The sequence below is a fragment of the Gorilla gorilla genome, chromosome 12, assembly GCF_029281585.2.
Source record: "Gorilla gorilla gorilla isolate KB3781 chromosome 12, NHGRI_mGorGor1-v2.1_pri, whole genome shotgun sequence".
In the NCBI taxonomy this organism is placed as follows: domain Eukaryota; kingdom Metazoa; phylum Chordata; class Mammalia; order Primates; family Hominidae; genus Gorilla; species Gorilla gorilla.
This window is the reverse complement of record NC_073236.2, coordinates 31,109,658-31,135,165: the sequence shown is the minus strand read 5'-3', so window position 1 is coordinate 31,135,165 and position 25,508 is coordinate 31,109,658. Positions and strand designations below refer to the sequence as shown.

Sequence of the window (25,508 nt, the reverse complement as noted above, 5' to 3'; positions counted from 1 at the left end):
GCCCTGCCCTCTCTGTCCTCCTGCTCCCCGGGCTGGGCCAGGCCTTGCTTCAGGGCCACCCGCTGAGTGTGTGTCCCGTCTGCCTCCCTGGGTGTGGGCAGCTTGGGAGGCTCAGTAAACCGGCGGTCTTTTGGCTAGAGGACTCACTTGCCTTCTCTGGGTTCCTGTTCGTCACATTTGGGACAGACAGAACGTGGCAGAATGCCACTAGTCACTCCCTGCCCCACCCCCTCCTGAAGGTTTGCAGGATGACCTCTGATTAATGCCAACTGGGAGAGGAGACTTGTCCTTGGCAGTGACCTGGAGCTGGCCCAGGGCAGAGCTAGGCAGAAAGGGGCTGGGAATGTGCTGGGGCCCTTGGCCCTGAGAACGTGCTGGGTGTATGCCTGCCACCAGAGCGCTGTGCTGGTGCTGGCTCCAGGGCATCCCTCCCGTGGCTCCCTCAAAACTGTGTCTTCCAGGCCCACAGCAAGCCAGGCCAGAACCGGGGCTTCCTGCCTGGCACCAGTGCCCAGGCCCCTTCACTGTGCTGCTCTCCAGTAGCACATGAGGAAGGCAGCCCCCGCCCGCAGCACAGTGCTCCCACCCTGCAGGGCCTCTGCCATGCCTGGTGTCTGCATGAGGACTGGGCGGAAGGGTCAGGGGAGCAGGTTAGAGGTGTGTCTCCTGGAACTGGGGGGACCCCTGAAGGATGTTGATGCTGGCAGGGTAGCTGATGGCCTGCTGTGCATGCTTGCTTCTGCCTGCCCTGTCCAGGCCCAGGCCAGTGGTTCCCTTCTCTAGCATCCTGTCGCCCTTCCCTTGTGCTCAGAGCACAGCCGCCTCATGACGAGTTCTGTCCCTTTCCAGGCGGTCTGAGACGTGGTGTCTGAGGGAGTAGGGGACACGTGGGCAATACCCTCTGGTTGCTGTGCCAAGGCCGAAGGCTGATCCCACTTCTCCAGGAAGTGTTCTCGGCTACCTTGGGCCTCCCTGAGCTCACCCTTCTCTGAGCTTTGAAAGGCTAAAGTCCAAACGGGTGCTTCCCTCACCAGCCCTGATGGCTTCTTCCACTGTTCTGCCTAGGCTAGCAGCAGACAGAAAGCTGCACAAGGCCAGCTTCTGGAGCGCCCTTTCTAGTGGAGTGACAGAACAACAATGGGGCAGGGGTGTGGGCACAGGCTCTTAGAGATGAAAATTGAGGCGCTTGCCCAGCCTAGGCTGGAGGGCGGCCTGCAGGCTCGCGCTTTCCTGGATCAGCTTCTGTTCCAGGGCATTTGCACCCGTGGGCATCCTGATCTGTTTTCTTACCCATCTTCCACTAGACTGCAAGCTGCTTGAGGGCAAAGCCTGCTGCTTGTTGATCTCTGTGTCCTAACCCCTGATGCGGGAGCTAAGTCCTGAGGTAATGGTGTCTCCATTTCAGAACACACTTTAAATGACACGCCTCTGTGAAGTTTCCTTTTTTCAATGTCTTTTTTCTGTGTGTTTGGTGTCATCATGGTGCATGAGGTGGCTTGGAGGGCATTTGGCCTGGAGGTGTGGAGAACAATTAGCAGAGGGTGATTGTCATCCAGGCAGAGACCTGGCCAACAGTGTATAAAGCAGTTGGCCTGAGCTCAGGGGTCCTGAGGGTGACTGTGGGCTGCAGGACAGTTGGAGTCGGTTGGGGACAGGGGCTGTGTGAGGGCCTGGGGCACCCTGGGGAGAGGTCTTGCCGATGTTGGGAAGCACCTTTGCAGCTAAGGAGGGCCAGGCTGGAGATCTGGGAGCTGCCAGCAGGTGGGGTTCTTGAAGGCGCAGGCATGGTGAGAGGACAGGCTTCTTGGGGAGAAAAAGAAAACTGGAAACAGCAGTTGCTGAAGAGATGGGGGCCAGGGACCGCAGGTCAGGCTCCAGAGCCCCCGGCTGAGCTAGGGTGGGACTGCACTGCCACTCCTTTCTCTGCTCCCTGTCTGGCCCATGTATTTCTCACCCAGGCTCTTGGTTGGCCGTATTCTAAGCCAGGTCCCTCCCCTGGCTCCAGAAGTTTAGGGGTAAAGCACCTCCATAGGGGGTGCTGCCCGCTGAGGAGCAGGGCCTCTGGGGGTTCTCCCATAGCACGATAGCAGTCCTGGGCAGGACACAAAGGGAGCAGCCCAAGCTGTCACTTTGCTCTGAGGGGCCACCTGCTCCCCCTTCACAGGCTCCGATCCCTGATGTTCTCTGTGCTTGCCTGAGCCGCCCACTGCATTGCCTGCTGTGCCCTGCCGTGGCGCCCAGCCCTTTCAGGGTGGGGTGCCACATGCTCATCTTGTGCACGGGGTCCCGCCCCTTGAAGGACCTGTCTGTACTCACTGTCTCCAATTCCTCTCCGCCTCTTCTCATGGTAAATGCATATATATCATACACATATATAGTGTCATCAATGTATATGTAATGAGCCATTTTCACCATCGTTGTGTGCAATTCAGTGGCATTAAGTGCAGTCACAGTGTTGCGCAGCCACCACTTCCATCCACCTCTAGAATTTATTTTCTCAAACTGACACTCTGTCCCCACTCAACACTCCCCACCCTGTCCCCAGCCCCTGGCACCCACCCTTGCCCTCTGTCTCTGTGGATCTCCCTCCTCTCATGTAAGGCCCTGTCTCTCTCACAGGAGCAGAACCCTATAGCAAGTGTCCCGTTATGATGGCTCATTTCACAGAAATGCCCTCCAGGGGTCAGCCATGTTGTGTCGTGTGTTGGAGTGCCTTCCCTTTCCAGGCCGGCTCATATTTCCTTGCCTGGGTGAACTACGTTGTTGTCTCTCCCTTCGTCTGCAGATGACACTGGGCTGCCGCCACTCCTTTACTCAGTCGCACACCAGCCAGCCTTTCACACGCACCCCCTCATGCAAGCCACCCTCACCAGGCCCCTGTGACTCTTGCCAGACTCAGTGAGCATTTGCAGGTCACTGTCCTTCACCAGCAGCAGCAGCAGCAGCACTGGACAGATGGAGCCAGCCACTGCTCCTCCCTGACCTGTGAGGGGTCCTCACTGGCTCAGGTTGCAGGACCCCACCAGGAGCTCTCAGGCATCCTCCCCCATCGCTGCTGCATCTTCCCTCTGCACCTCTCATTGTGTCCTGGGACTTGCGGCGTCCCTTTGAGCTCACCCAGGCTCAGGGCTTTCAGTGTCATCTCTATGTGGTAAGAACTTGCAAAGTTCCATCTCCAGTACTTTCTGGAACTCCTGTGTCCACCTGCCAACTAGACATCTCCACTTGGATGACACTTCCTGCATGACACACCCAAGGCTGACTCCGGACCATTCTCTCCTTGCTTCCCTGTTGCAGGACCTGGCAGCTCCATCTTTCCTCTTGCTCAGGCCAAATCTGTTGTCCTTAACTCCTCTTTGAGCCCTGCATCCTGGTCATGCACAACCCCTATTGGCTCCACCTTCAAAATTGATCCCTGATGCAAAGAGTTATCCCCTCTGCTGCTACCAGCCTGGCCCAAGTGACACAAGGCACATGTTCAGTGACAAATTCTTGGGGTAACATTTTGAAAATTTCAGCACCCATGGCTTTACACCCACCCTTCCCTGTGGGTGTGGCTGCTCCCCAGCTCTCTCGTCCTGCTCTCCCCAGGTGCCTCGGCTCCAAGGGGACAAGGCTTTCCCTGGGCTGCTGCCTTCCCTGCTCCCTTCCCAGTCCCCAGAAGGGTGCAGGCCTCAGAGGTCTCCCGAGCAGAGCCTTGCCCACCGCAGCAGCTCCAGCTGGAGGAGGTTCCCCCTACTTCCTGTACCCCGACCCCTTAGAGCAGCAGAGGCAGAAGCAGAGGCCTGCTTTGGAAAATGACATGTTTTTATTTCTATGTTGGCAGTGGCTTTTTAGCACAGTAAGAATGTACCCACAGGCCCACCAACCTCACCCAGCCCCAGCCCTGCCTCTGTCCGGGTGTCGGGGAAGCCTTTCTTGGGGTCACTCAGCCGTCTCGGGACTGGATGTGACAGACATACGTGGGTTAAAGCTGCTACACAGAAGACTGGAGGTGCAGGAAGTGCATCTGCCTTAAGCCTGGACGTGGGAGCCGTGTCCGGGGTCCCTTCCCGGGGGTGTGCCCAGCCCAGGGCACAGGGTGGGAAGCCTGAGCAGACCAGGTTAGCAGCCCAGACACCCAGGACGGAGTATTGCAGCCTCTTGCCCCACAGACCTGTGGGCAAAGGGACAGCATGGGGACAGCCCCGAGGCCCCCACCATGCACTTTTCCAATCCATTCTGGGGCTGGGGACCACACACACACATCCACACAACAGACTCGCACACACAACAGCTCGAAGCTTTTGTTTTGCCTCTGAAAGTTAGATCTGTAAATTCACACTCCTAGGCTAGGGGCAGAGGGGTAAGGTAGGGCTCACAGGGATGGGAGTGGTAAGGAGAGGATGGTTTGGGCTCCTTCCTCTTTTTAGAAATATACAAGCAGAAACCTCATTCTCTCAAGTTTTTATAAAATGTGCAAAATACAAGCCTCCTTTGCCCAGAGGCACCATTTACATCTGGTATTCACCTTTGCTAAGAGATAGAAATCTATATATACTCTACGTACTCACGCACGCGTGTACTTGCACCCAAGCTCACACAATTGATATTGGTGGTGATTGGTGCAGGAACCAGAAGGTTCCACTGCTGGCTGGCTCTCTAAGCTTCTATAACAGGGATGGGGAGAGGGGTATAGCCCAGCTGAAATATTTGTCTTGTTTCTGCTGCCCCTCCCTTGCCTCCCTTCTCCTCTCTCTCCTCCCTCCCATCTCTTCCTCCTTCCCTTCCTCACATTCCCAAGCTGCCACTGCTGCTTCTGGGGTGAGGGGTCACCCAAGGGTGTGCTGCAGAGCAGAGCCTGGAGAGGTGGGCAGGGGGTGGGCGTGGCAGGGGCAGGAGAAGAGCAGCACTGCGGGTGGGGGTGGGGCACTAGGCGGGGCCTAGGACCAGCTGGGCTAGGACTGGAGGGGGAGACGCATCTATTTTTGGTGGGTTGTGATATTTTTGGCGTTTTATTAAAAATGGAAAAAGTTGTTTTAGTGAGCACTCATGGTGCTTTCTCCCCTCCTCTCCCAGGCAGACCCCAAAAGTGTCAGGGAAAGGCAGGCCCCCTGGAGGGGTGGGGTGGGGCTGAAGCAGGGGCTGCTATGGCTACCAGAGGTGAGCTGGTGATGTGAGCTGAGCTGTCACATGACACTCTCCACCACAATGACCTTGCTGCTCTCGGACACTGGGGTCAGGGTGGTCAGGCCCCTGACATCTGCGTCCTGAGCTCAGTACTCCAAGTGGTGGAGGCCCCAGATGGGCTGGGTCAGGTGCTGCCAGCACTGCAGGAGAGGACATGTTGAAGCCCCCAGGGTCACCTGCTCATCCCCACGGTGACTTCCTCTGCCTCTCTCCAGTTCCCACTGCCTGCCACCCTAGTCGGGGCCACTCCCTGGCTAGGAAGCAGGCTGGGTTGAATGTTCACAGCAGGGGAGGGGAGGGCGGGCCGGGCGGGAGCCTTACCTCAGCCATGGTGCCCTTGGCCCTGAGGAGGCAGCACGGGAGGTGCAGCAGCACACACAGCATGGAGGACAGTGCGAAGGCCCAGCCTATGGCCTCACCCCACCACGGGTACACGTAGGTGTTGTTGTAGACCAGCGGCTCATAGTACACAACGTTGAAGATGAAGATGCCCTATGGACCAGAATGCCGCGGTTAATGCGGCCCCCACCCCGCCCTGCCTCCCCCTCTACCCCGCCCCACCTCCCCCAGCCCTTACCATGCAGACCAGTGGGGTGAAGAAGGACCAGCACCATTTCATCCAGGGGCAAGGTCGGTACCCAATCATACAGGCAATGTCGTCCGTGAAGCGGTCAGCTCCTGTGGCGAGGCGAGGCGGGAGGGCCAAGCTGGAGACCTGCCTTCCCCGCCACCGTGCCCCAGCCCAGCCCTCAGCCATGACCTACCGTACACCCAGGCCATCACCACACACTCCCAAAAGGCCTGCCAGAGCAGGGTGGTGCCACTGGACGAGTAGTAGTCAAACAGCAGGTACATCCCGCCCTGGGGGACAGCCCAGTCAGGGAGGATGGTGGACGGCCACCAGAGGTCACAGGCAGACCCCCCCACCCCACTGACGTCAGTCACCATGGAGAGATCAATGACAAAGCGGAGGGCACAACAGAGGGCCACAGAGATCTCCCTTTGGAAACGGAAGTAGTAGGAGGCCGGGAAGAGGTCGAGGAGGCCGGTGATGAAGCCCTCCACACCTACAAACTGTGGCCAGGGCAGCTCAGGCGGAGCCCCGCACCTCCCTCCACCCCTTTCCTTGCCTGCAGCCCTCACTCTGCCCCCCTCCTGGCTCCCTGTCCCAGAGCCCCATGCAAACCTGGCTGTCAAGACCAAGCAGCAACAGCATGAAGAAGAACAGGGCAGCCCAGAGTGGGGCCACTGGCATCAGTGTGACAGCCCGCGGGTAGGCGATGAAGGCCAGGCCCGGCCCTGTGGGAAAGGTGCAGGCTCTAGACCTTGCAGCCGATGTCCTGCCCTGCGTGCACCCTGAGCCCTGCCTGCAACACTCACGCCCATGCCCACACCTGCCTCTGAGGCGCTGTCAACCCTGGGTCGTGCAGCAGGGGCTGGCAGGTCCTGTCTCTGTCAACATTGACAAATCCCAGGACCTGCCCCCGCAGGCCCACAATCTGACAAGTTCCGTTTGAATCCTTGTCACTTTTCAGCATTTCTATTGCGTGTTCTTGTACATCATGCATCTGGGTGGCAGTTGCTGCTCTGGAGGCGGGGCTGGGGGTAGGGCCCTACCTGACTCTGCCACCTTGGAGATGTGCATGCCCTGCTCTGCAGCCATGAAGCCCAGGATGGAGAAGACCACGAAGCCAGCAAAGAAGCTGGTCCCACTGTTGATGAGAGCCAGGATGATGGCGTCCCGGAGGGGTGGAGGGGCCAGAGTGGATGGGTTAGGCTGCTGGGCAGGGCAGGACAGGGCATGGGTGGCAGGCCGGTGGTGCTTACTTGTAGCAGTTGTTGTTGAAGTGGTTGTAGCTGCCCAGGGCTGTGAGGGCCCCCAGGCCAATGGCGTAAGAAAAGAAAATCTGGGTCCCTGCATCTATCCATACCTAGAGGAGGGCCGGAGAGCGCAGGCATGAGGAGCCTGCAGGGCTCCCCACCAGCGCCCTGCTGCAGCCTCCCCACCTCCACCTCACCTGAGGGGACCCCAGCTTTGACCAGTCAGGCTTGAGATAGGTAAATGATGCCGTCCAGGGTGCCAGGCAGCAGCACTCCATGCACCAGCAGCATGACCAGGACCACGTAGGGGAATGTAGCAGTGAAGTACACGATCTGGGGGACCAGGCTGCTCAGCGGGGACTGCGGCACCACCTCCCTCACACGCCCACTCCCAGCACCTCCGGTCCCCCTTGCAGGCAGGTATGTTCAGAGGTTCCCATTCTCCTCCAAGCCATGGCTCCCACCAGAGGAAGTTAGGGGCAAGGCTGGGCCCCGGCAGCCCTGGCAAGTGCAGTGGGGAAGCTCTCTGGGCGCCTCGTTTGTCTGCAGGGACGCATGTTGGTGGGGAGCGGGCGAGCCTCTGGGAGCTCTCCTCAGTGGGGACAGGAGGCGTGGAGCATGTGGGGAGTGAGAGCTGTGTGAGTGTGTGGGCAGTGCAGGTGTGGGAGGCCCAGGCAAGGAGCAGGATATTGGATCGGGGCTGGGTCCCCCTCCTCTTCGGGAGAGAGGTGGGGGCTGAGCAGGTGGAGAGTGGAACTGGGCCAGGCAGAGGCAGGCAAGACACGGCTGCCACACCGTCTGCCCCCTCTTCCCACATGCTGCTCTGGGGACCTTGTCCCCCAGGGAGCTGGCCATGTCCCACAGCTCTGGACACTGTCTTCTTTGTTCAGGTTACTCCCCAGCCTGACCGGGAGCCCCCAAGGGATGTGGCCAGACTCTGCTCTGGGTCCCCAAGGCAAGATAGGCAGGTAACAGATGGCCAGACCAGGTCCACCAGACTGTCACAAGAGTCAGAGACTGGCAAGAGGGCACCGGTGGGGGTGATGGGCACAGGGAAGGGACAGTGCCTGCCGGGGCCTCTCCCCACAGGGGCAAAGGCTGCTGGGCCCTGGATTTGTAGGGTGGGGAGCGTTGCTTGGCTTTCAGTACCTCCCCCTTCCTTAGGGCTAGACTCTGGTCACCTCCCGTTGCCACAGGTGTGCCTGGCACAGACATCCAGCTCCCAGGGCTGAGCCACCCTCCCCCCTGCATGCCTCTAGTGGTACCTTTCCCGTGGATTTGACCCCCTTCCAGACACAGAAGTAGACCAGCACCCAGCAGGCCAGCAGACAAAGGGTCACCTCCCAGTTGAGGGCCCCTGGCACCTCCAGTCCCCCAGACAGCCTCAAGACTTTGTTCCTAGGGGAGGGAGGGAGGTCCCATGAGGCCTGTGCCAGCAGAGGATGGAGCCACAAGGTCCACCCCCAGGAGTCGTGGCTCCTTTCTCTCCCACAGCCCAGGGTTCAGCGGGCCCTCTTGTCCATCTGGGCTGGGCCTGGAGCCCATGAGCCCCTGGCCTTTGGGAGGCCACTCCCATCCCACCCCACATGCAGCCCCAGCTCTCCCATCAGGTGGGAGTGACCAGGACAGTGATAGGCTGCCGAACCCAGGAGAGAGGCTGACCTGGCCCAGCCCCTGGGGCTGGCCCCAGGACTCTCCGAGGGCAGGAAAGGGCAGGCAGGGTCCAGGAGGGACTGCCAAGCAACACCCTGGTCCCCCCTCAGGGCCATTCCCCTGGAGCCGGGCAATGTGAGGGAGACCTGGGGGATGGGATGGGCTTGGCCCAGAGGTGCTGGACTCACTCCCAGAACTTGATGACAGGGGACCGGCGGTCAGCAAGCTGGTCACAGGTGAGGTTGGCCAGGCTGGCATTGGCACAGTCTTCATGGCGGAAGATCTCCACACAGTCGGGAGTGTTCCAGGTGTGGCCACATGTGGCCCAGGGCAGCGTGGTGGTAAAGGACTTGACCAGGTAATAGAAGCCCCAGGCCAGGACCATGATGTAGTAGCTGTTGCAGTAGAAGATGATCACCATTGAGGCGTAGCCCAGGCCTGGGGCCGGGAAGTCCTTGCCATGTAGATTCTTTCCTGGCCACCTCCCCCTGCCACCCCTTTATCTCCCCACCCAGGCTGGCAGTGCTCCCACCGTCTGTCCTTCTGGAGCCTTGTTTGTGGTGCTCCTGACTCCTCTGGACTCCCCCTTGTGTGAGCCCCAACACTGGGCTGACTCCGCAGCCTGACTCCTCTCCTCCAGCCGCCCCCTAGACCCAAGGCAGGGCGAGCCCCTCTCCTCCTGTCCCCATCTGACCAAGTGCTGTTGAGTCTCCAGCCTCACACACCTGGCCCCTTCTGTGGGTCCCACTGCCACCATGGCAGTTCCAGGAGGTCCAAGCCTCCACCTGGCCACCCAGTAGCTCCAGTCCTCAGCAGCTGGTGGTGGTGGTGGTGGGGAGGGGGGGAGTTTCCAGTAGCCTGAGGTAGTGTTGGAGACAGTTGCCCCCACAGTGGGCAACCTCAGTACGTCGCTCCACCTTTCTGTGCCCCAGCGTCCTTGGGGATAGTAATAGTAGGACCTACCTAGACAGCCAAGTGTGCTGGGCAGGTGCCATCCCCAGCCCGGCTATGCCTGGCCTGTCCTTGCCTTGTGGAGCTGCCTATGCCCCCTCTAGTCCCTGCTTCCCCAAGTTCGCTGTGCGGCATGAACATCTCCTCCAGGATCCCCCCTCAAGACTGGGATGCCATCACGTGGCCCCAGGCCTGGTGCTCAGGACAAGAAAAGATTTCTCAAGTGGGAGCCAGCTGGGAAAAGGGGGCAGTCCCTGAGGCTGGCCAAGGGCTGCTCACCTTTGAACAGGGGACAGATGTTCCAGACATTGATGCTGCCTGCCTTCATGAACTGGCCCAGCTCCAAGAAGAAAATGGGGATCCCTCCAACCAGGGAGATCAGGACGCCGGGAATAAGGAACACACCTGGGGGTGGAGGCACAGGGTGGACTCAGGGTGGCCCCCAGCCAGGCTGCCCAGGCCCAGCAGACCAGCCCAGACTCCAAAGGCCCCATCACAACTTCCCACTGGGTAAGTCAGTGTAGGGGTGGCCACTGACTCAGGCCTCAGGTGGGGTCTTCAGGGTGTGGGTTCAGTGTGTTGAAGAGGCGCTATGGTAGCCCCTGGGCCATTGAAGCCCTATTCCCTGGGTGGCAGAGAGGCCCTAGGCCCACAGGGCTTCCAGCCCCATGGTCACTTGGGGTGATGGCCATGGAGGACATGCACGCTCAGACACGCAGGCTGTCCCTAGTGCCGCAATTCCCTGTTTCAGGCAGCACAGTCAGGGCACATGCATGTGTGCGTGTGTGCCAAGGCTGGGTGATCAGGCCTGAGGGGCTCATCCAAAGGCAGGGAGCACAACTGTCCTGCACTTGGACGCTTGCCTGCAAGTGTGAGGTCCAAGGCGGAGGGCGGGTGGGTCACAGTCCCCTGCTGGTGGGATGACCACGTGCAAGGACAGAGGGATACAAGTGCGGGAAGAGGGGCCAGGCCGGCCTTAGCAAGCCCAGGGAGTCAGGCTCTGCAGAAGATAGGGCGTGACACAGGCCCTGGCCAGCAGGCTGGGGTGGGGGTGGCAAAAGGGCAGGGAGAGCTGGGTGCCACTACCCTCTTCTCCTCTCTGGGCCTCCTACCCTTGCCCTGGCTGGGCTCGCTCCACTACTCAGAGGCCGAGCTTGGCTGCAACTTGCCTGACTCCAGGTCCCAGCATCCTTCTCCTGACCTTGGGCAAGGCCTTTGCTCTGGACCTGTTTCCCACCCATCACCGGGTCACTTCGGCTTCCAGCAACCCCAGTGCTGTTTTGTAGTCACAGGACACACGCGTGCCCATCGCTGTTGCTAAGCTGGGCCCGGGTGGGCGGGCAGGCATGGGACGTGCATGCAGTGTGTCCAGTGGCGGCGCCAGGCGGGCCAGGCCGCAGGCTTCCCAAGCCTGGCTCGGGCACCCAGTGTTCCAGGCCCGGGCCAGAGGGGAGGGGTGGGAGGGCCGCGAGGGGAGGGGAGGGCAGGGGGAGGGAGAGGCCCATTGTGTGTGTGTGTGTGTGTGTGTTCTGTGTGTGCACACGTGGGGGGCCCACACAATGTGACGCTTGTGTGCCCGACCCGCAGGGGCAGCCAGGGCTCCTTACCTCGAGGAGACCCCAAGGAGCAGGCCTGCTTTCCCACCTCGGCGGCCAATCGCTCCTCCCAGCCCAGGAGTCTGGGGGGCAGTCTCGCGGGCATCGCCCGCCCCCTCCCCTCACCCTGCGAGGCACATGACTGCGAGGGGAGTGGAGGCGACCGGCTCAGCCACCGAGCGGCAGCGGCGGACCAGGGGTGGCCCCGACCCCGCGTGCCCGGGGGCCAACCGCTGCCCGGACTTCACCCCTCCGCGGCGGCTCCTGGGGTCGGGGGTCGGGCGTCGGGGGTCGGCAGCCTGCTGGGGGAGGGGGCTGCGGCGGGCGGGGGAGCTCACCTCCGCCGTTCTTGTAGCACAGGTAGGGGAAGAGCCACACGTTGCCCAAGCCCACGGAGAAGCCCACGCACGACATGATGAAGTCCATCTGGCGCGTCCAGGACTCTCTCGCGCGGCGGCATGGCCAGGCGGCCGCCGGCTGTCCCCAGGCCCGCGGGGCCGTCGCCCTTGGCCGGGGCCCCGTCGGGCCCGGGCGCGGTGAGGGGGCCCTTCTTCTGGTCGCTGGACACGCTATAGATGCCATTCTCGGCGCTCTTCTTCGCCATGGCCCCGGCGGGCCGCACGGCCGGGCCGGGGTCGCGGCGCCTCTCGGGGGGCGGCGGTCAGGCGGGGGGCACCGGCGGCACCGGGAAGGGCCCCGAAGGCGCGGGCCGGCCGGGGGCCGGGGAGCGGCCGGGCCGGGGGACGGGGCGGCGGGCGGGCGGCGGGGTGCGAGGCGCGGGCGGCGCTGTCAGAAGCAGTCCACGAAGCACTTGAAAGTGAGCCTGAAGAATCTCCTGTGTGTCGGGGGCCCGGAGGCGCGCGGGCGGCGGCGGGGCCTGGGCGGGTGGCGGCGGTGGTGGCTCCTGAGGCTCTTACCCGCGGCCCGGGCGGCGGCGGCAGCCGCGGCTCCTCGCCCGACCTGAGGCTGAGCCTAGCGGGGCGCGGGCGACATCGGCGCCCGCGGTCTGCAAGCGGCGGCCGGAGCAGGGGCCGGGTCCCGCGGCGGCTGACCGGCTCGCCCGCGACTCCGGTGGCGGCGGCGGCTCAGGCGCGCCTCGCCCTCTCCTTCCCGGCGGCAGCGGCTGCAGCCGCTCTCGGGGCCGCGGCGGGCTCAGGGACTCGCCGCCGCTCTCCGACTGTCCCTCTCTTCCCCATCCCCGGCCGGCCGCAGCTTAAAAACCGACTTCGGGGTGATGTCACTATCGCCCCACCCCCACGGCCGGCCGCCCCCCTCCCCCTCCCCTCCGCCTCCCCCTCCCCTCCCCCTCCCCCTCCCGCATCCCTCCCTCCCGCCCTCCTCGTCACACTCCGCTCACCTCGTCCCTGCCCTCCTCCTGGGGAGGAGACGCTGCTCCAGCGGGAGGCAGGATGGTGGCTACCTGGGGCGGCTGCCAGCTCCTCCCGCAGGGCTCCGGGCCGCCCCTCGCCCCAGGGTCGCCGGCTCCTAGTGCGGCCCAGGCTTTCTGGCCGGCCCCTCCCAGCCCTAGGTAGACGTCCCCCGGGCCCCCTCAGCCCTCCGCCTCCCCTTCTCTCCCACTCCTGGCAGGCTGCAGCCGTCTCCTCCCGGTGCTCCCTCCTTCCTTGAGCTTTGTCCACCGCTGCCCACTGGGGGCTAGAGCTTCCCGGCTACCCTGGAAGCTGGAGGCCGGGACCAGCTCTTCAGGTGACAGGCCTCTGTGTCTCCACAGTGGCCAGAGGGGAGCCTGCCTGACTGATGAGCAAGGCTCGACTTTGTCACCAAGGCAGAGAAGGGGCCCGGATAAATGACCCCGGCGGCCCCCACCCCTGCCTGGTGTGAGAGTGGGTAGGGGCTTCGGACTTGAGGGGACTGGAGCGGGAATAAGGCAAGGCTGCCCCCTGGTGCCTGGCGGGTGCACAGACCCTTCCCCAAAGGCCTCAGCCCTGAGGTCCTGGCTGCCCGCCCCCCACCCACACCGTGTTCCTCTCCCCAGGACCCCCGAGGCCTACCCAGCAAGAGTCAGCTTTTTGGGCTGCCTCTCTGCCGCCAGCTGAGCAGCTTGCCTAGAATTTTCTAGGACTAAGAGTAGCCTGGGGGTGGGGTGGGGAAGGAAGTGGTCATTGTCCTGGCCTGGGAGGTAAAGTGTGCCCCCCTCAACTTCAAGCTCCCTGATCTGATCGTGGACACTGCAGTCCCCAGATGGCTCATCCCGTTAAGCTAAGCCCGCGGCCATCCCTCCAGCTTTAGGAAGAAAAGCAGTTCTGGCCCAAGCCAGATTGAGCTTCCTGGGTGAGGGAGGGGCAGTGTCCCCACCCAGGCTTGCAGGAGGAGCCTCAAGGGGTGTGTGTGGTTGGGGGAGACAGGCGGTGTCACCTGTGCTTAGACCAGGGGCGGTGGGCGGGTACCCTTGAGGTGGCAAGGTCACACTGCTCATCAGAAGTTTCTCACTAGGGTCTTCTCTGGCCCAGCCTTTGACTGAAACTGGTCTGGAGACAGGGGCATTAGAGAAGTGACTCATAGATGGCCTAAAGAAGCGGGGCCACTCAAGGACCCAGGACAGAGGGAAGAGGGCCAACCCAGCTGGACCACAGGCAAACCCCATGGCCTTTGAGAGAAGAGAGAAGAGGACCCGGTGAAGTAGGCTCGGAGGCCCTCTAGAGACACTGTCCAAGTTACTGAATATCTTATTCCTAGAATGAGACACTGCACAATGTGTTCTGACACGAGGGGATGTAGCTATAGTTAAGGGACAGGAGATGTGATCACGGGAACAAGAGTCTGTGATCCAGCAGTTCTTTCTCCCTCACAGTTGACCAGAAACAAGGCCCCAGTAGAACAATGGAAACATTGACTTAGGTCTCCACAGTCTGATGTGAGATAAACAGCAGGTAGTTTATGCTTCCATTTTATAGTAGGAAATTTAATAAAGAAGGGCCATTTTGGGGATAATACTATTCTCTAGGATGCTTAAATGCCCCCAAACAGCACTACAGTGTCCCACGGCCAGGAGCTACAATACCTGGGTCTAGAAAGCAGTGGACAGAAATATCAGTTTCCCTTGCCACATGTATGATGAAAATTTGAAGAATGTTTCTTTCCTTCTCCATAATCATAGGCTGCGATGGACTGGAGGTCCTGGTACATAAGAATAGATGTGTCTCCAGTAGGAACAGAATTAGTCCCATAAAATAATTGTGCTGCCGTGGTTCTCATACTGTTGGAAGAGCTGACCAAGAAAGTGTTGTAACAGCTGCAGTGTTTATTGATTCCTATCATATTTGGGGCTACATTCGCAGCTACCAAGGGAAAGAGAGAGAAGTAATTCTGGCCTAGATAGAGTCTATAGATTTTTTTTTCTTTCCTTCAAACTGAGGTTTAAAAAAATCACATCAACTAAAATGCAGGTGATGATGAAATGATCAAGGACAACAGCCATTAAATGTTTCAGGTGTGTTTTAACCCAAAGTCGCACAACATGTGAGAACATGAGCTCTGGAGTCGGGAGAATCTCTGAGGAGAATCTAGAAGGTGGGTGGGAGGAAACAGTGATTCACGTCTGAGGAAACTGCAGGGCTACCTCCTGTAGGGGAAACGAAAGCCTGAGCCTCTCCTACAGTGCGCTCTCTAAAAATTTTTGGCTGACTTATTGTATTCTTCAGCACCAATTTTTTTTAGTTCTCTTTTAAATATTTTTATCTCTTAAAATTCTCACAGTGTTCTTGCATGCTGCCACTAGCTTATTAAACATGATTGTAATATTTAAATTTTCTGCCAGGAAATCCATATGCTTTTATATTCATTGATGCCAGTTTCTGGACCTTTATGTTGTTCCCCTGTTTGGACCATATTTCCCCATTTCTTCATTTTCCTTGATGGTCTTTGTTGCCATCTACTCATCAAAGAAAAACAGCTCTTTGTTCATCATAACAAAGAGCCATACTCTTCCAAGCCTAGGCCCTTAGAGAAAACCTTCACCAGTCACCCCGTCAGTGATTGTGGATCGCTCAAAAACTTCATAATAACTTCACAATATTCAAACTTCTGTCTCTGTTCTTAGTGTCCCCCAGGTTTTAGAGCATGTTGGGTTGTTGCAGGACTCCTAAGTAGGGGAGGTAGAAACTATTTACTCAAGCACCCTCTTGAACAGGTGCACCATTCAATACAGTTTTATTATTGAGGTATGATTCATCAGAATAATGTCAATTCAAGCGCCTCTCAACCAGTTGTCTAACATTGAAATGTTATAATTTATTATTTGGATCTCTCTGTCGTTTATCTTTCGAATCTTAGGTAAAATTACAAACTGGTATAAAATTGCCTATTTGGCAAATGATCTGCTGCAGAATTTTCATTTTCTATGTATCTCTGTTTGCACTTAAATCCAAGTTTATATTAGGCATGTATCTAGAATGTAGAAATAAATCTTAAAATTCCTTCATTTTTAAAAAGATTATGGGGTTTCCAGAAGATGGGAGAATATTCTTTATTTATAAAATACCTGATTCCACATTTTCCAATAGTTTCCTCTTTATCAACCTCCTCTCACATTATACTATATTAAGCAAGGAGAAATTAAAACACACCGTCCACACTTTGCATAGAAATCCCTTCAATCCCCTCAGCTTTTTTTTTTCTTTTTTTGACGGAGTTTCACTTTTGTTACTCGGGCCTCGGCCTCCCAAATTGCTGGGATTACAGGCATGAGCCACTGCATTGGGAAGCTCGAACTGGGCAGAGCCCACCTCAGCTCAGCAAGGCCTACTCTCTCTATAGACTCCAGCTCTGTGGGCAGGTCATAGCTGAATAAAAGGCAGCAGAAACTTCTGCAGACTTAAACGTCCCTGTTCGACAACTCTGAACAGAGCAGTGGTTCTGCCAGCATGGCATTTGAGCTCTGAAAATGGACAGACTGCCTCCTCAAGTGGGTCCCTGACCCCCGTGTAGCCTAACTGGGAAACACCTCCCAGTAGGGGCCAACAGACACCTCATACAGGCAGGTGCCCCTCTGGGACAAAGCTCCCAGAGGAAGGATCAGGCAACGATATTTGCTGTTCTGCAATATTTGCTGTTCTGCAGCCTCTGCTGGTGATACCCAGGCAAATAGGGTCTGGAGTGGATCTCCAGCAAACTCCAACAGACCTGCAGCTGAGGGACCTGACTGTTAGAAGGAAAATGAACAAATACAAAAGAATAGCATGGCCAGGCACGGTGGCTCATGCCTGTAATCCCAGCACTTTGGGAGGCCGAGGCGGGCGGATCACAAGGTCAGGAGATCGAGACCATCCTGGCTAACACAGTGAAACCCCATCTCTACTAAAAATACAAAAAAAATTAGCCAGGCGTGGTGGTGGGCGCCTGTAGTCCCAGCTACTCAGGAGGCTGAGGCAGGAGAATGGCGTGAACCCGGGAAGCGGAGCTTGCAGTGAGCTGAGATGGCGCCACTGCACTCCAGCCTGGGCAAGAGCAAGACTCTGTCTCAAAAAAAAAAAATAAATAAATAAAAAGAAAGAAAGAAAGGAATAGCATCAACATCAACAAAAAGGACATCCACACCAAAACCCCATCTGTAGGTCACCATCATCAAAGACCAAGCTTAGATAAAACCACAAAGATGGGGAGAAACCAGAGCAGAAATGCTGAAAATTCTAAAAAACAGAGCATCTCTTCTCCTCCAAAGGATCACAGCTCCTCACCAGCAACAGAACAAAGCTGGATGGGAATGACTTTGACAAGCTGATAGAAGTGGGCTTCAGAAGGTCAGTAATAACAAATTTCTCCAAGCTAAAGGAGCATGTTCTAATCCATCACGAGCAAGCTAAAACCTTGAAAGAAGGTTAGATGAATGGCTAACTATAATAAACAGTGTAGAGAATACTTTAAATGACCTGAGGGAGCTGAAAACTATGGCACAATAATTTTGTGATGCATGCACAAGCTTCAACAGCTGATTTGATCAAGTGGAAGAAAGGATATCAGTGATTGAAGATCAAATTAATGAAATAAAAATAGAAGACAAGTTTAGAGAAAAAAAGAGTAAGAAGAACGAACAAAGCCTCCAAGGAATATGGGACTATGTGAAAAGAAAAATCTAAGTTTGATTGGTACACCTGAAAGGGATAGGGAGAATGGAACCAAGTTGGAAAACACTCTTCATGATAGTATCCAGGAGAACCTGTGCAACCTAGCAAGGAAAGCAAACATTCAAATTCCGGAAATACAGAGGACACCACAAAGATACTCGCTGAGAAGAGCAACCCTAAGACACACAATTGTCAGATTCACCAAGGTTGAAATGAAGGAGAAAGTTTTAAGGGCAACCAGAGTTGTGCCATGGCACAGTGTTGTGCCATGTCCTTTCTCTGTTTTCTTGCCTGTTTATTTATGTCAAATGTGCCACCTACATGTAATAAGGTCAGAATTCTGCCTCCAGTAACACATCAAAGGTGACCTTTGATTGTACTTTTGATTTATGCTCCAAGATATTGATTATAAATTTCATCACCGTCATATTTTATGTCAAAATAAATCTGCATAATCTGAATGTCAATACATTTTGGAATCTATTAAATAACTGAAATTGCAAGAAATATTACCCGCTCCAAAAACTGGAGAGATGGGCATGTCCAGAATTGCAGTTAGCACTTGCTTAACTGGTGCAGAAACTGCAGAAGCTGCAGAAGCCACAAGTCGTTGAGGGCACTTACATGGTAACCACTATAGACGTCTGAAAGACAAATGTGGACTCGGTAAATGTGAGCATTCCAGAGGGTCTTATACTTCTAAGGTTTCTGGACTTTCTCTCCAGAAACCTCCAGATTCTAAAATATACAATCCAAATAAATTTCCTGTGGGTCAGAATTGAAGATGAAATGAAGATGATTAATTATAGAAAAATACACCAGGAGCCTACTTCAAAAGCTTCTAAAGGGAATGACTTTTCCAGAACCTTATCCTATGTGAAAGAAGAGAAATCTCCCATTCCGGATTCTCCCCCATTCTTCCATTATTATATGAATGAGTAAAGTTAGCCAAAAGGGGTAAGATGTACGTAAATAGTCCAGGGAGGCCAAAACCACAAAAGGGAGTAACAGCCAAAAATGAGCTTTTCCCCTGGAGATGCTTTGTTAAGGTCGCAGCCCAGAAGAGGAAGCCTGTTGAATCTCTAGGTTTCCATTGGAAGAACAGGCAGTGCTTACCTGCACTGCACAATCCATTCTAACTAGGATGATGACTATGGATTAAAGATGAAAGTGTGGCAATGCACAGACTCTATCTGAGGAGAACACAGAAACACTAAGACAATGACAGAGGGTGAGACAAAGGCAGTAGAGCAATGTGAAGCCTCTGACATCATGATTTTTAAGACCAACATCTTGTAAATGCCATCATAGATCTCAGCTTCTTTTATTATGGGGACTTTGCTGGTTTCCTAGCTGAGAAAGTGAAAATAACAACCCGCATGCACTTCCCAAGTCTCCACCTGTATCCTGTTTGCTTTAAATCTCTAGGAGAAGAAAGTCAGATAACTGGGCCTAGTGTCAGTGTAGGAGGCACTTCCTAAAAGCTACATATTAGGAAGAAGGGAAAATGTGTGTTATTGGAATAGTGGATATGGAGTGGGCTTTCATCTGAATGTATCTGCACCTGCTGGTATTCTCAGATGCAACATTCAACTGCAAGAGCCCAGTGAAGAAACATGGCACTCCCAAATCTCCTGTAAGTTTTTGTCTTCATTTTGGTTCCATTAATGAAGTGAATCTGGAGCTTCAGAGAAGGGGCTCCCTCCTGTGTCATTGAATCCTTGCTCTGGGTCTCCTTGCAGAGTTCAATAGGTTTAGTAAGGCTAATCAATTGTTTCAAGAGATGGTGTCAGCAGCATATGGTGCCACTGAAGGAGTATGATAAACCAGGACACAGCCATTTCATGCTGGGCTAGAGAAGCTTGGGGGAAATGATTTGTAAGTCCCAGCAGGAACCTCTTTGCAAGGCAGGGTCTGGGCTATTGGGGGCACAGACCAGGTGAGTTAGATATCAATATGTAAAGATGAGGACCTATGGATATGAATTGAAAATATATAAATACTTCAAAAAATTCCAATAAATTGAGTCCAAAATTAACCCAAATTATTCAAAACACAAATTCCTTGACAAATATTTTGGGAGCAGTGAGTTCATAAAGAATTTGAAACTACCGTTTCAGCTTCTGATTCTTATTGTTCCTGAGATGAGAAAATCATCTCTAATCACACATCACAGAGCAAATCTGTAAACAAGAGTGTTTCTATTGAAGATCCTGGGGGATCTGAACACCAGTCAGGTGCTGGAGACACTGTTTCAGGAGCGCCCAGCAGATCTCAGAGGGACCTGCTGGTCACTCATGTGGGACATCAGCAGTAACTTCCTCAGTCATCAGTCAGCTGTGCTGGTGACTGATGGATCCAGGACAGAACCAAGGCACCTGCTCAGTGTCATGGAGAGTGATGGTTCCAGAAATTATCCAGGTGGTCTCTATGCTTATTAAATGTAGGTTCACAGTGAGGAGCATGTCCTGAGGGGGATTGTTCTTCTGTGAAAGGACCTCTGTTCATGAATGTTCATAAATGGAGCAGGACATGCATTTCCTCAAACAGGAATAGGGCTTGGACCATCAGCATCTCACTCTTGTAAATCTGATGTGTCATTTATCTTCCGTTTCTTATTATTAACCAGGCTTTGTGCTATGAAATGCTATCTCATGAATATGCAAATAACCTGAGATCCACTGAAGTAAATTTGGATGTCTGTGCCCTGAGAGCATCACCCAACAACCACATCCCTCTTCTATAGAAGCCCCTGAGAACAAAGCTCCTCACCATGGACTGTACCTGGGGGATCCTCTTCTTGGTGGCAGCTGCCACAGGTAAGGGGCTCCCAAGTACCAGTGATGAGGAGGGGATTGAGTTCAGTCAAGGGGACTTTCATCAACTCCTCCATTCTCCTCACAGGTGTCCATTCCCAGGTTCAGCTGTTGCAGCCTAGGGCTGAGGTGAAGAAGCCTGGGTCCTCAGTGAAGGTCTCCTGCCAGGCTTCCAGATACACCTTCACCAAATACTTTACACAGCGGGTGCGACAAGGCCCTGGACAAGGGCATAGTGGATGGGATGCATCAACCCTTACAATGATAACACACACTATGCACAGACGTTCCGGGGCAGAGTCACCATTACCAGTGACAGGTCCATGAGCACAGCCTACATGGAGCTGAGCAGCCTGAGATCTGAAGACATGGTCGTGTATTACTGTGTGGGAGACACAGTGCAAAAACCCACATCCTGAGAGTGTCAGAAACCCCAGGAAGGAGACACCTGTGCTGACACAGAGGAGATGACAAAGATTATTAGATTAAAGATTTGCTTAGAAAATGACATTAAGTCATTAAAGAAAAGGAACAATATTAATGTGTATTTGAGAAATTTTAATTATTTGAGAGATTTTTCATACAACATTTATTCTGTAAACAAATTTCAATGATTAAAGAATGAATCAAATTAATGAAACTAATATAGAACTTCCTCTGAAGGTATCTCTGTAAACATTAATTTCTTTTTCTTTTTTTTTTTTTTTTTTGAGACGGAGTCTTGCTTTGTCGCCCAGGCTGGAGTGCAGTGGCGCGATCTCGGCTCACCGCAAGCTCCACCTCCCGGGTTCACGCCATTCTCCCGCCTCAGCCTCCCGAGTAGCTGGGACTACAGGCGCCCACTACCACGCCCGGCTAATTTTTTGTATTTTTAGTAGAGACGGGGTTTCACCGTGTTAGCCAGGATGGTCTCGATCTCCTGACCTCGTGATCCGCCCGCCTCGGCCTCCCAAAGTGCTGGGATTACAGGCGTGAGCCACCGCGCCCGGCCAAACATTAATTTCTTAATCAGTGCTGTAAGTATTTTGGAATACAGACACAAAATCACATTTTAAGTCTACATTCATATCTATTAAAAATGCCAAAAAAATCTTTTGTGCATGTAGCATTTTGAATTCCCACCATCAATGCATGATAGTTCTTGGTTTTCCACATTCATATTGTCATGTATCCTTATGAGAATTGTGTGTTTTAACCAATCTAGTAGGTGAGTAATGGGATCTAATTTTTATTTAAATGCACATGTCCCTCCAAAAGTTCATATTTAACAATTTTCCTATAACTTCTGTTGAGATGCCTCTCCTGACATTTGGTTCATTTTAACTGCATTGCTTCGTTTTGATTCATTGCAAGTTTACTTGCATATTGTTTATAAAAGTCATTTGACAAATTAAAAGAATTCATTTCACAAATATGTGACTTGGAAGTATTTTTTCCAAGTCTGTGGCTGTCTTTACTCCCTTATCAGTGTGTATTGCAGAAACATACGTGTGTGTGTGCATGTGTCTGTGTGTGTATGTGTGTGTTTGTACAAATTTAGATTCAAAAACATGTAAAATTGTATTCATTCATAGATGATGTTTTTGGCATTATATCTGAAGTCTCATTATAGAATACACAAATAGTGGTTATTTTTTCCATGTGTCTAAGCTCAGGCCACAATCAACTCATGAGTGTTTAAACTTCACCTACTTGATTGGAGGACTATTGACCTCAGATATTTGGAATACTTCTGTAAGGAGATGTGTTCATCTTCCCAATATTTATTTTCATAATCATCTATTAATATGTGTATTGGTTTATGAATATATATTTCATACACTGAAGAAGATCCATGCTGTATTATTCATTTTGTCATTCAAATCACCACAGCTTTATTAGGTCCTGGGAGCTCATTTAGTTTGGATCCTGTATCCTTACAGTGCACCTCATCCTTTTGTTTTTGAACACTTCCCTGTTTCCTTGTATTACAATAAATTCTAAGTTCATTTTCTATATTACCTCTTTTGTACATAGAATTCGCCATTTTTCTAAAGATTGCTTGTTTCTAATGTTAACGAATAGCAGTAAAATAAAAAAAATTGTGATACCGTGCATAATTACTTCTAGGACCTCTCAACCTACTGGCCTCGTAGACTTGCATGTTTATATGAACCCATGTTTATGGACACATCAAAACTATTTATGTACCTAATCTTCTGTAACTTTATTATATTAAAAATGAGAACACCCTGGTCTCCTGACCCAACTATGCTACCACGTGGACCTTTCTAGCCTTCCTTCCTTGACTGTCCATAACCATCCACTTTAAAGTGAGGAATCCTATCCCACCAACTGCCTTATTATTACCTGGTTGCACAATTTTAGGACACATGCATAGCGGTATCAGAAATGTAAAGCTCATTGGAAATATGTTTATCTACTAGAATAGAGTGCTATGTGTAGTTTCTTTACATTTTAAACATACAGAATTTCCTCATTTTCAAAGTTAATCAGACTAGCAACTTCATTTTCTACTTTCTTCAGTGAAGTCATTTCAATTACACCATATAATATCATTTATTTGAAATTCGGTATAAACCAAAACTATAGTCAAATAAACAGATAGAGGATATTCAAGGAATTTAGAATGAGTATTAAATAAGTAAAAATGGCACTGTTTAAGAATAGTAAAATTATTTTTAGTGATATAAAATGGTTGAGACATGATGCAGTTAATTTTTCTAAGCTCATAATTGTGTGATGGAAAATATAAACCTAAATATATACAATTTTTGTAAAAAGTATTTAGCAGTTCATTAAACCCAGGATTAAATGCAGACTGTACAAAGTTATCTAATAACTTATTTGGTGAGGGTGGGGATGTCATAAGATGCATGCAAAAAAGAATGAAGTAATTTTCCTCATTTGCATATAAGATGTTACCATTCACTAAAGACCTTTAATTTAAAAAAAAATCAATTTTCAACGTGACCCAGGTTTTTTCTTCCTGACAAGCAAATAACCCAGATAATTCTTTTCTTTCCTTGGTTGAGAAAGATTTTCCCCGAACTTCAGCTCAGTTCAGGCACACACTGTCCCTGAATGGGCATTTACCCTCAGATGGGTACACACACCTGTCAACATGGGGACTCTTCTGTCAGACAAACACACCTTTACTCACATGGATTCTTCCCTCAGACAAACACACATGTCCCCACATGGACTCTTTCCTCAGACCACCACATATGTCCTTACATTTACTCTTTCCTCTGGTAATGACATTTCCTCATGTGGACTCTTGTCTCAGACAAACAAACATGACTCCATGTGAACTCTTCACTCTGATAAGTACACATATTTCCACATTGACTGTTTCCTGACACAAGCACATATATCCAATGTTGAACTGTTTTATGGCAAAATGATCTCAAGATAATAATTATAAAATCCCTCCCTGACAAGGTGTAGATCTGCATTTTTTAATTGTACCTTAGCTTTGCCTTAGTGTCAAGAACAGTAGTTTGTAGCTCTAAATGCACCGATTAGAGATTGGTGTCCGTTTTCTCTGGAAATGTATTTTTAAGTTCTTACTGGATGTATTTTTTTTGATAATGTTTGCTACTGTGAAGATACCTGAACAGGTTCCACACTAGAAAATAAAAAAGACTAATCAGCAGATTAACCCTGTGCATCCAGACCCATGAGTCCTTTGACCCTGCCCCCCTGAAATGGAGACACAGAGGACGGATGAGCAATGCTGAGTGGTGCACCCAAGACCACAAAAAGAAAGACAAGGAAATGTGTCCCCTCCCCTCCTCATGAAAGGCAGCTCATCCCCTGTTCCTTCAGGCCCTGGTGAGGAGCCAACCCATGTCTCTTCTCTTCCTCAGTGTCCACACCGTGGGGTCTGCACTGATTTGGGCTTCCCTTCTCATCACCCTCAATATTAGTGTCCCTTGTGAATCAGGTCCAGCTGCGGCTGCTCCACATGGGGCCGTTCTTCCATTTCCTCAGTGTTTGCAGAAGTCCTGTGTGAAATTTATTGATGGAGTCAGAGGGGGAAAAATTGTACAGCCCAGTGGTTCACTGAGACTCTCATGCAAAGCCTCTGATTTCTCCCTTACTGGCTACAGCATGAGCTTGGTCCAGCCAGCTTCATGACAGGGATTTGTGTAGGTAGAAACAGTGAGTGATCAAGTGGGAGTTCTCAGAGTTACTCTCCGTAAGTACAAATAAATTAACAGTCCCAAGCGACACCTTTTAATGTGCAGTCTACCTTAAAGGGACCAAACTGAAAGTCAAGGACAAGGCCCTGTAATACTGTGAGAGACACAGGAGAGGGAATATCTGCGTGAGCTCCGACAGAAAAATCTCTGCAGGAAGACAGGAGGGAGCTGCGTGCTAGATGCTCCTCAGAACCACCAAGGCACCTTGAGGACAAACTGGGGGCACTCAGAACCACCAGGGTGTGCTTAGGACCATGGGGTGCTCAGGATATTAGGGGGTGCTCAGGATCACGAGGGGGTGCTCATGACACCAAGGGACACTCAGAATCACAAGGGGGCACTCAGGACACGAGGGTTTGCCCAGGACCACCAGCAGGCACTCAGGTCACCAGGGGGTGTTCAGGACCACCAGGGGGTGCTCAGGACACCAGGGGGGCGCTCAAACCACCAGGGGGCGCTCAGGACACCTGGGGGTGCTCAGAACCACCAGGGGGCACTCAGGACACGAGGGGGCACTCAGAACCACCAGGGGGCGCTCAGGACACCTGGGGACGCTCAGAAGCATCAGGGATGCTTAGGATATCACACCGCCCTCAGTACCACGAGGGGGCGCTCATGACACCAGGGGCACTCAGAACCACCAGGGAGCGCTCAGTACACGGGGTTTCTCAGGAAGCAGCTCCAAATCAGGAGCCTGAGAAGCTGTGGTTTTCTTTTAAACCTTGGTGATTCCCGACCTGGTCAAGCAAAGGTCTTCCCCAGGATCTCTCACCATTTCTTCCTTGTAAATCCATGATTACTTTTACCTACAAAACATTAACTTAGAACAGGATTTAATTCAACTTTTAATGCTGCATATTTTCCAAGTAATACTAGCAATGATCTCTCAGGACAATTTTTAAAATAGGTTATTCATATATTCTCTTGATTAAAAATAATACTATTATTAAAATAGTAAAATTATAAAAATCACACCTGTAATCCCAGAATTTTGGGAGGCTAAGGCAGGCAGATCACTTGAGCTCAGGACTTTTAGAACAGCCTGGCAGCACAGTGAGGTCTTTTCTATACAAAAATAATAATAATAAATGCCTGGGTATGGTTCCACCTGTGGTAGCAGCTACTTGAAAGGCTGAGGTGGGAGGATCCCTTAAGCCTGGGAGGTTAATGCTGCAGTGAGCTGTGATTGTGCCACTGCACTCCAGTCTCGTTGAC

The 25,508-nt window shown here is 52.8% G+C and overlaps 1 protein-coding gene and 1 pseudogene across 1 annotated transcript; one reads left to right on the top strand and one right to left on the bottom strand.

Annotated features, from left to right (window-relative positions):
• Positions 1-4,163: 4,163 nt before the first annotated feature.
• LOC115933574 (sodium- and chloride-dependent creatine transporter 1-like) lies at positions 4,164-12,454 on the bottom strand. The gene is given in 14 exon segments (XM_063695517.1): positions 4,164-5,309; positions 5,491-5,661; positions 5,747-5,847; positions 5,934-6,030; positions 6,356-6,468; positions 6,787-6,881; positions 6,997-7,100; positions 7,188-7,226; positions 7,228-7,323; positions 8,256-8,388; positions 8,832-9,081; positions 9,874-9,999; positions 11,528-11,639; positions 11,641-12,454. Coding segments are annotated over 14 exon segments (1,644 nt in total). The 5' UTR covers positions 11,794-12,454; the 3' UTR covers positions 4,164-5,255.
• A 7,357-nt stretch (positions 12,455-19,811) lies between these two features.
• LOC115933559 (immunoglobulin heavy variable 1-18-like) lies at positions 19,812-20,718 on the top strand (annotated as a pseudogene).
• The last annotated feature ends 4,790 nt before the right edge of the window (positions 20,719-25,508 follow it).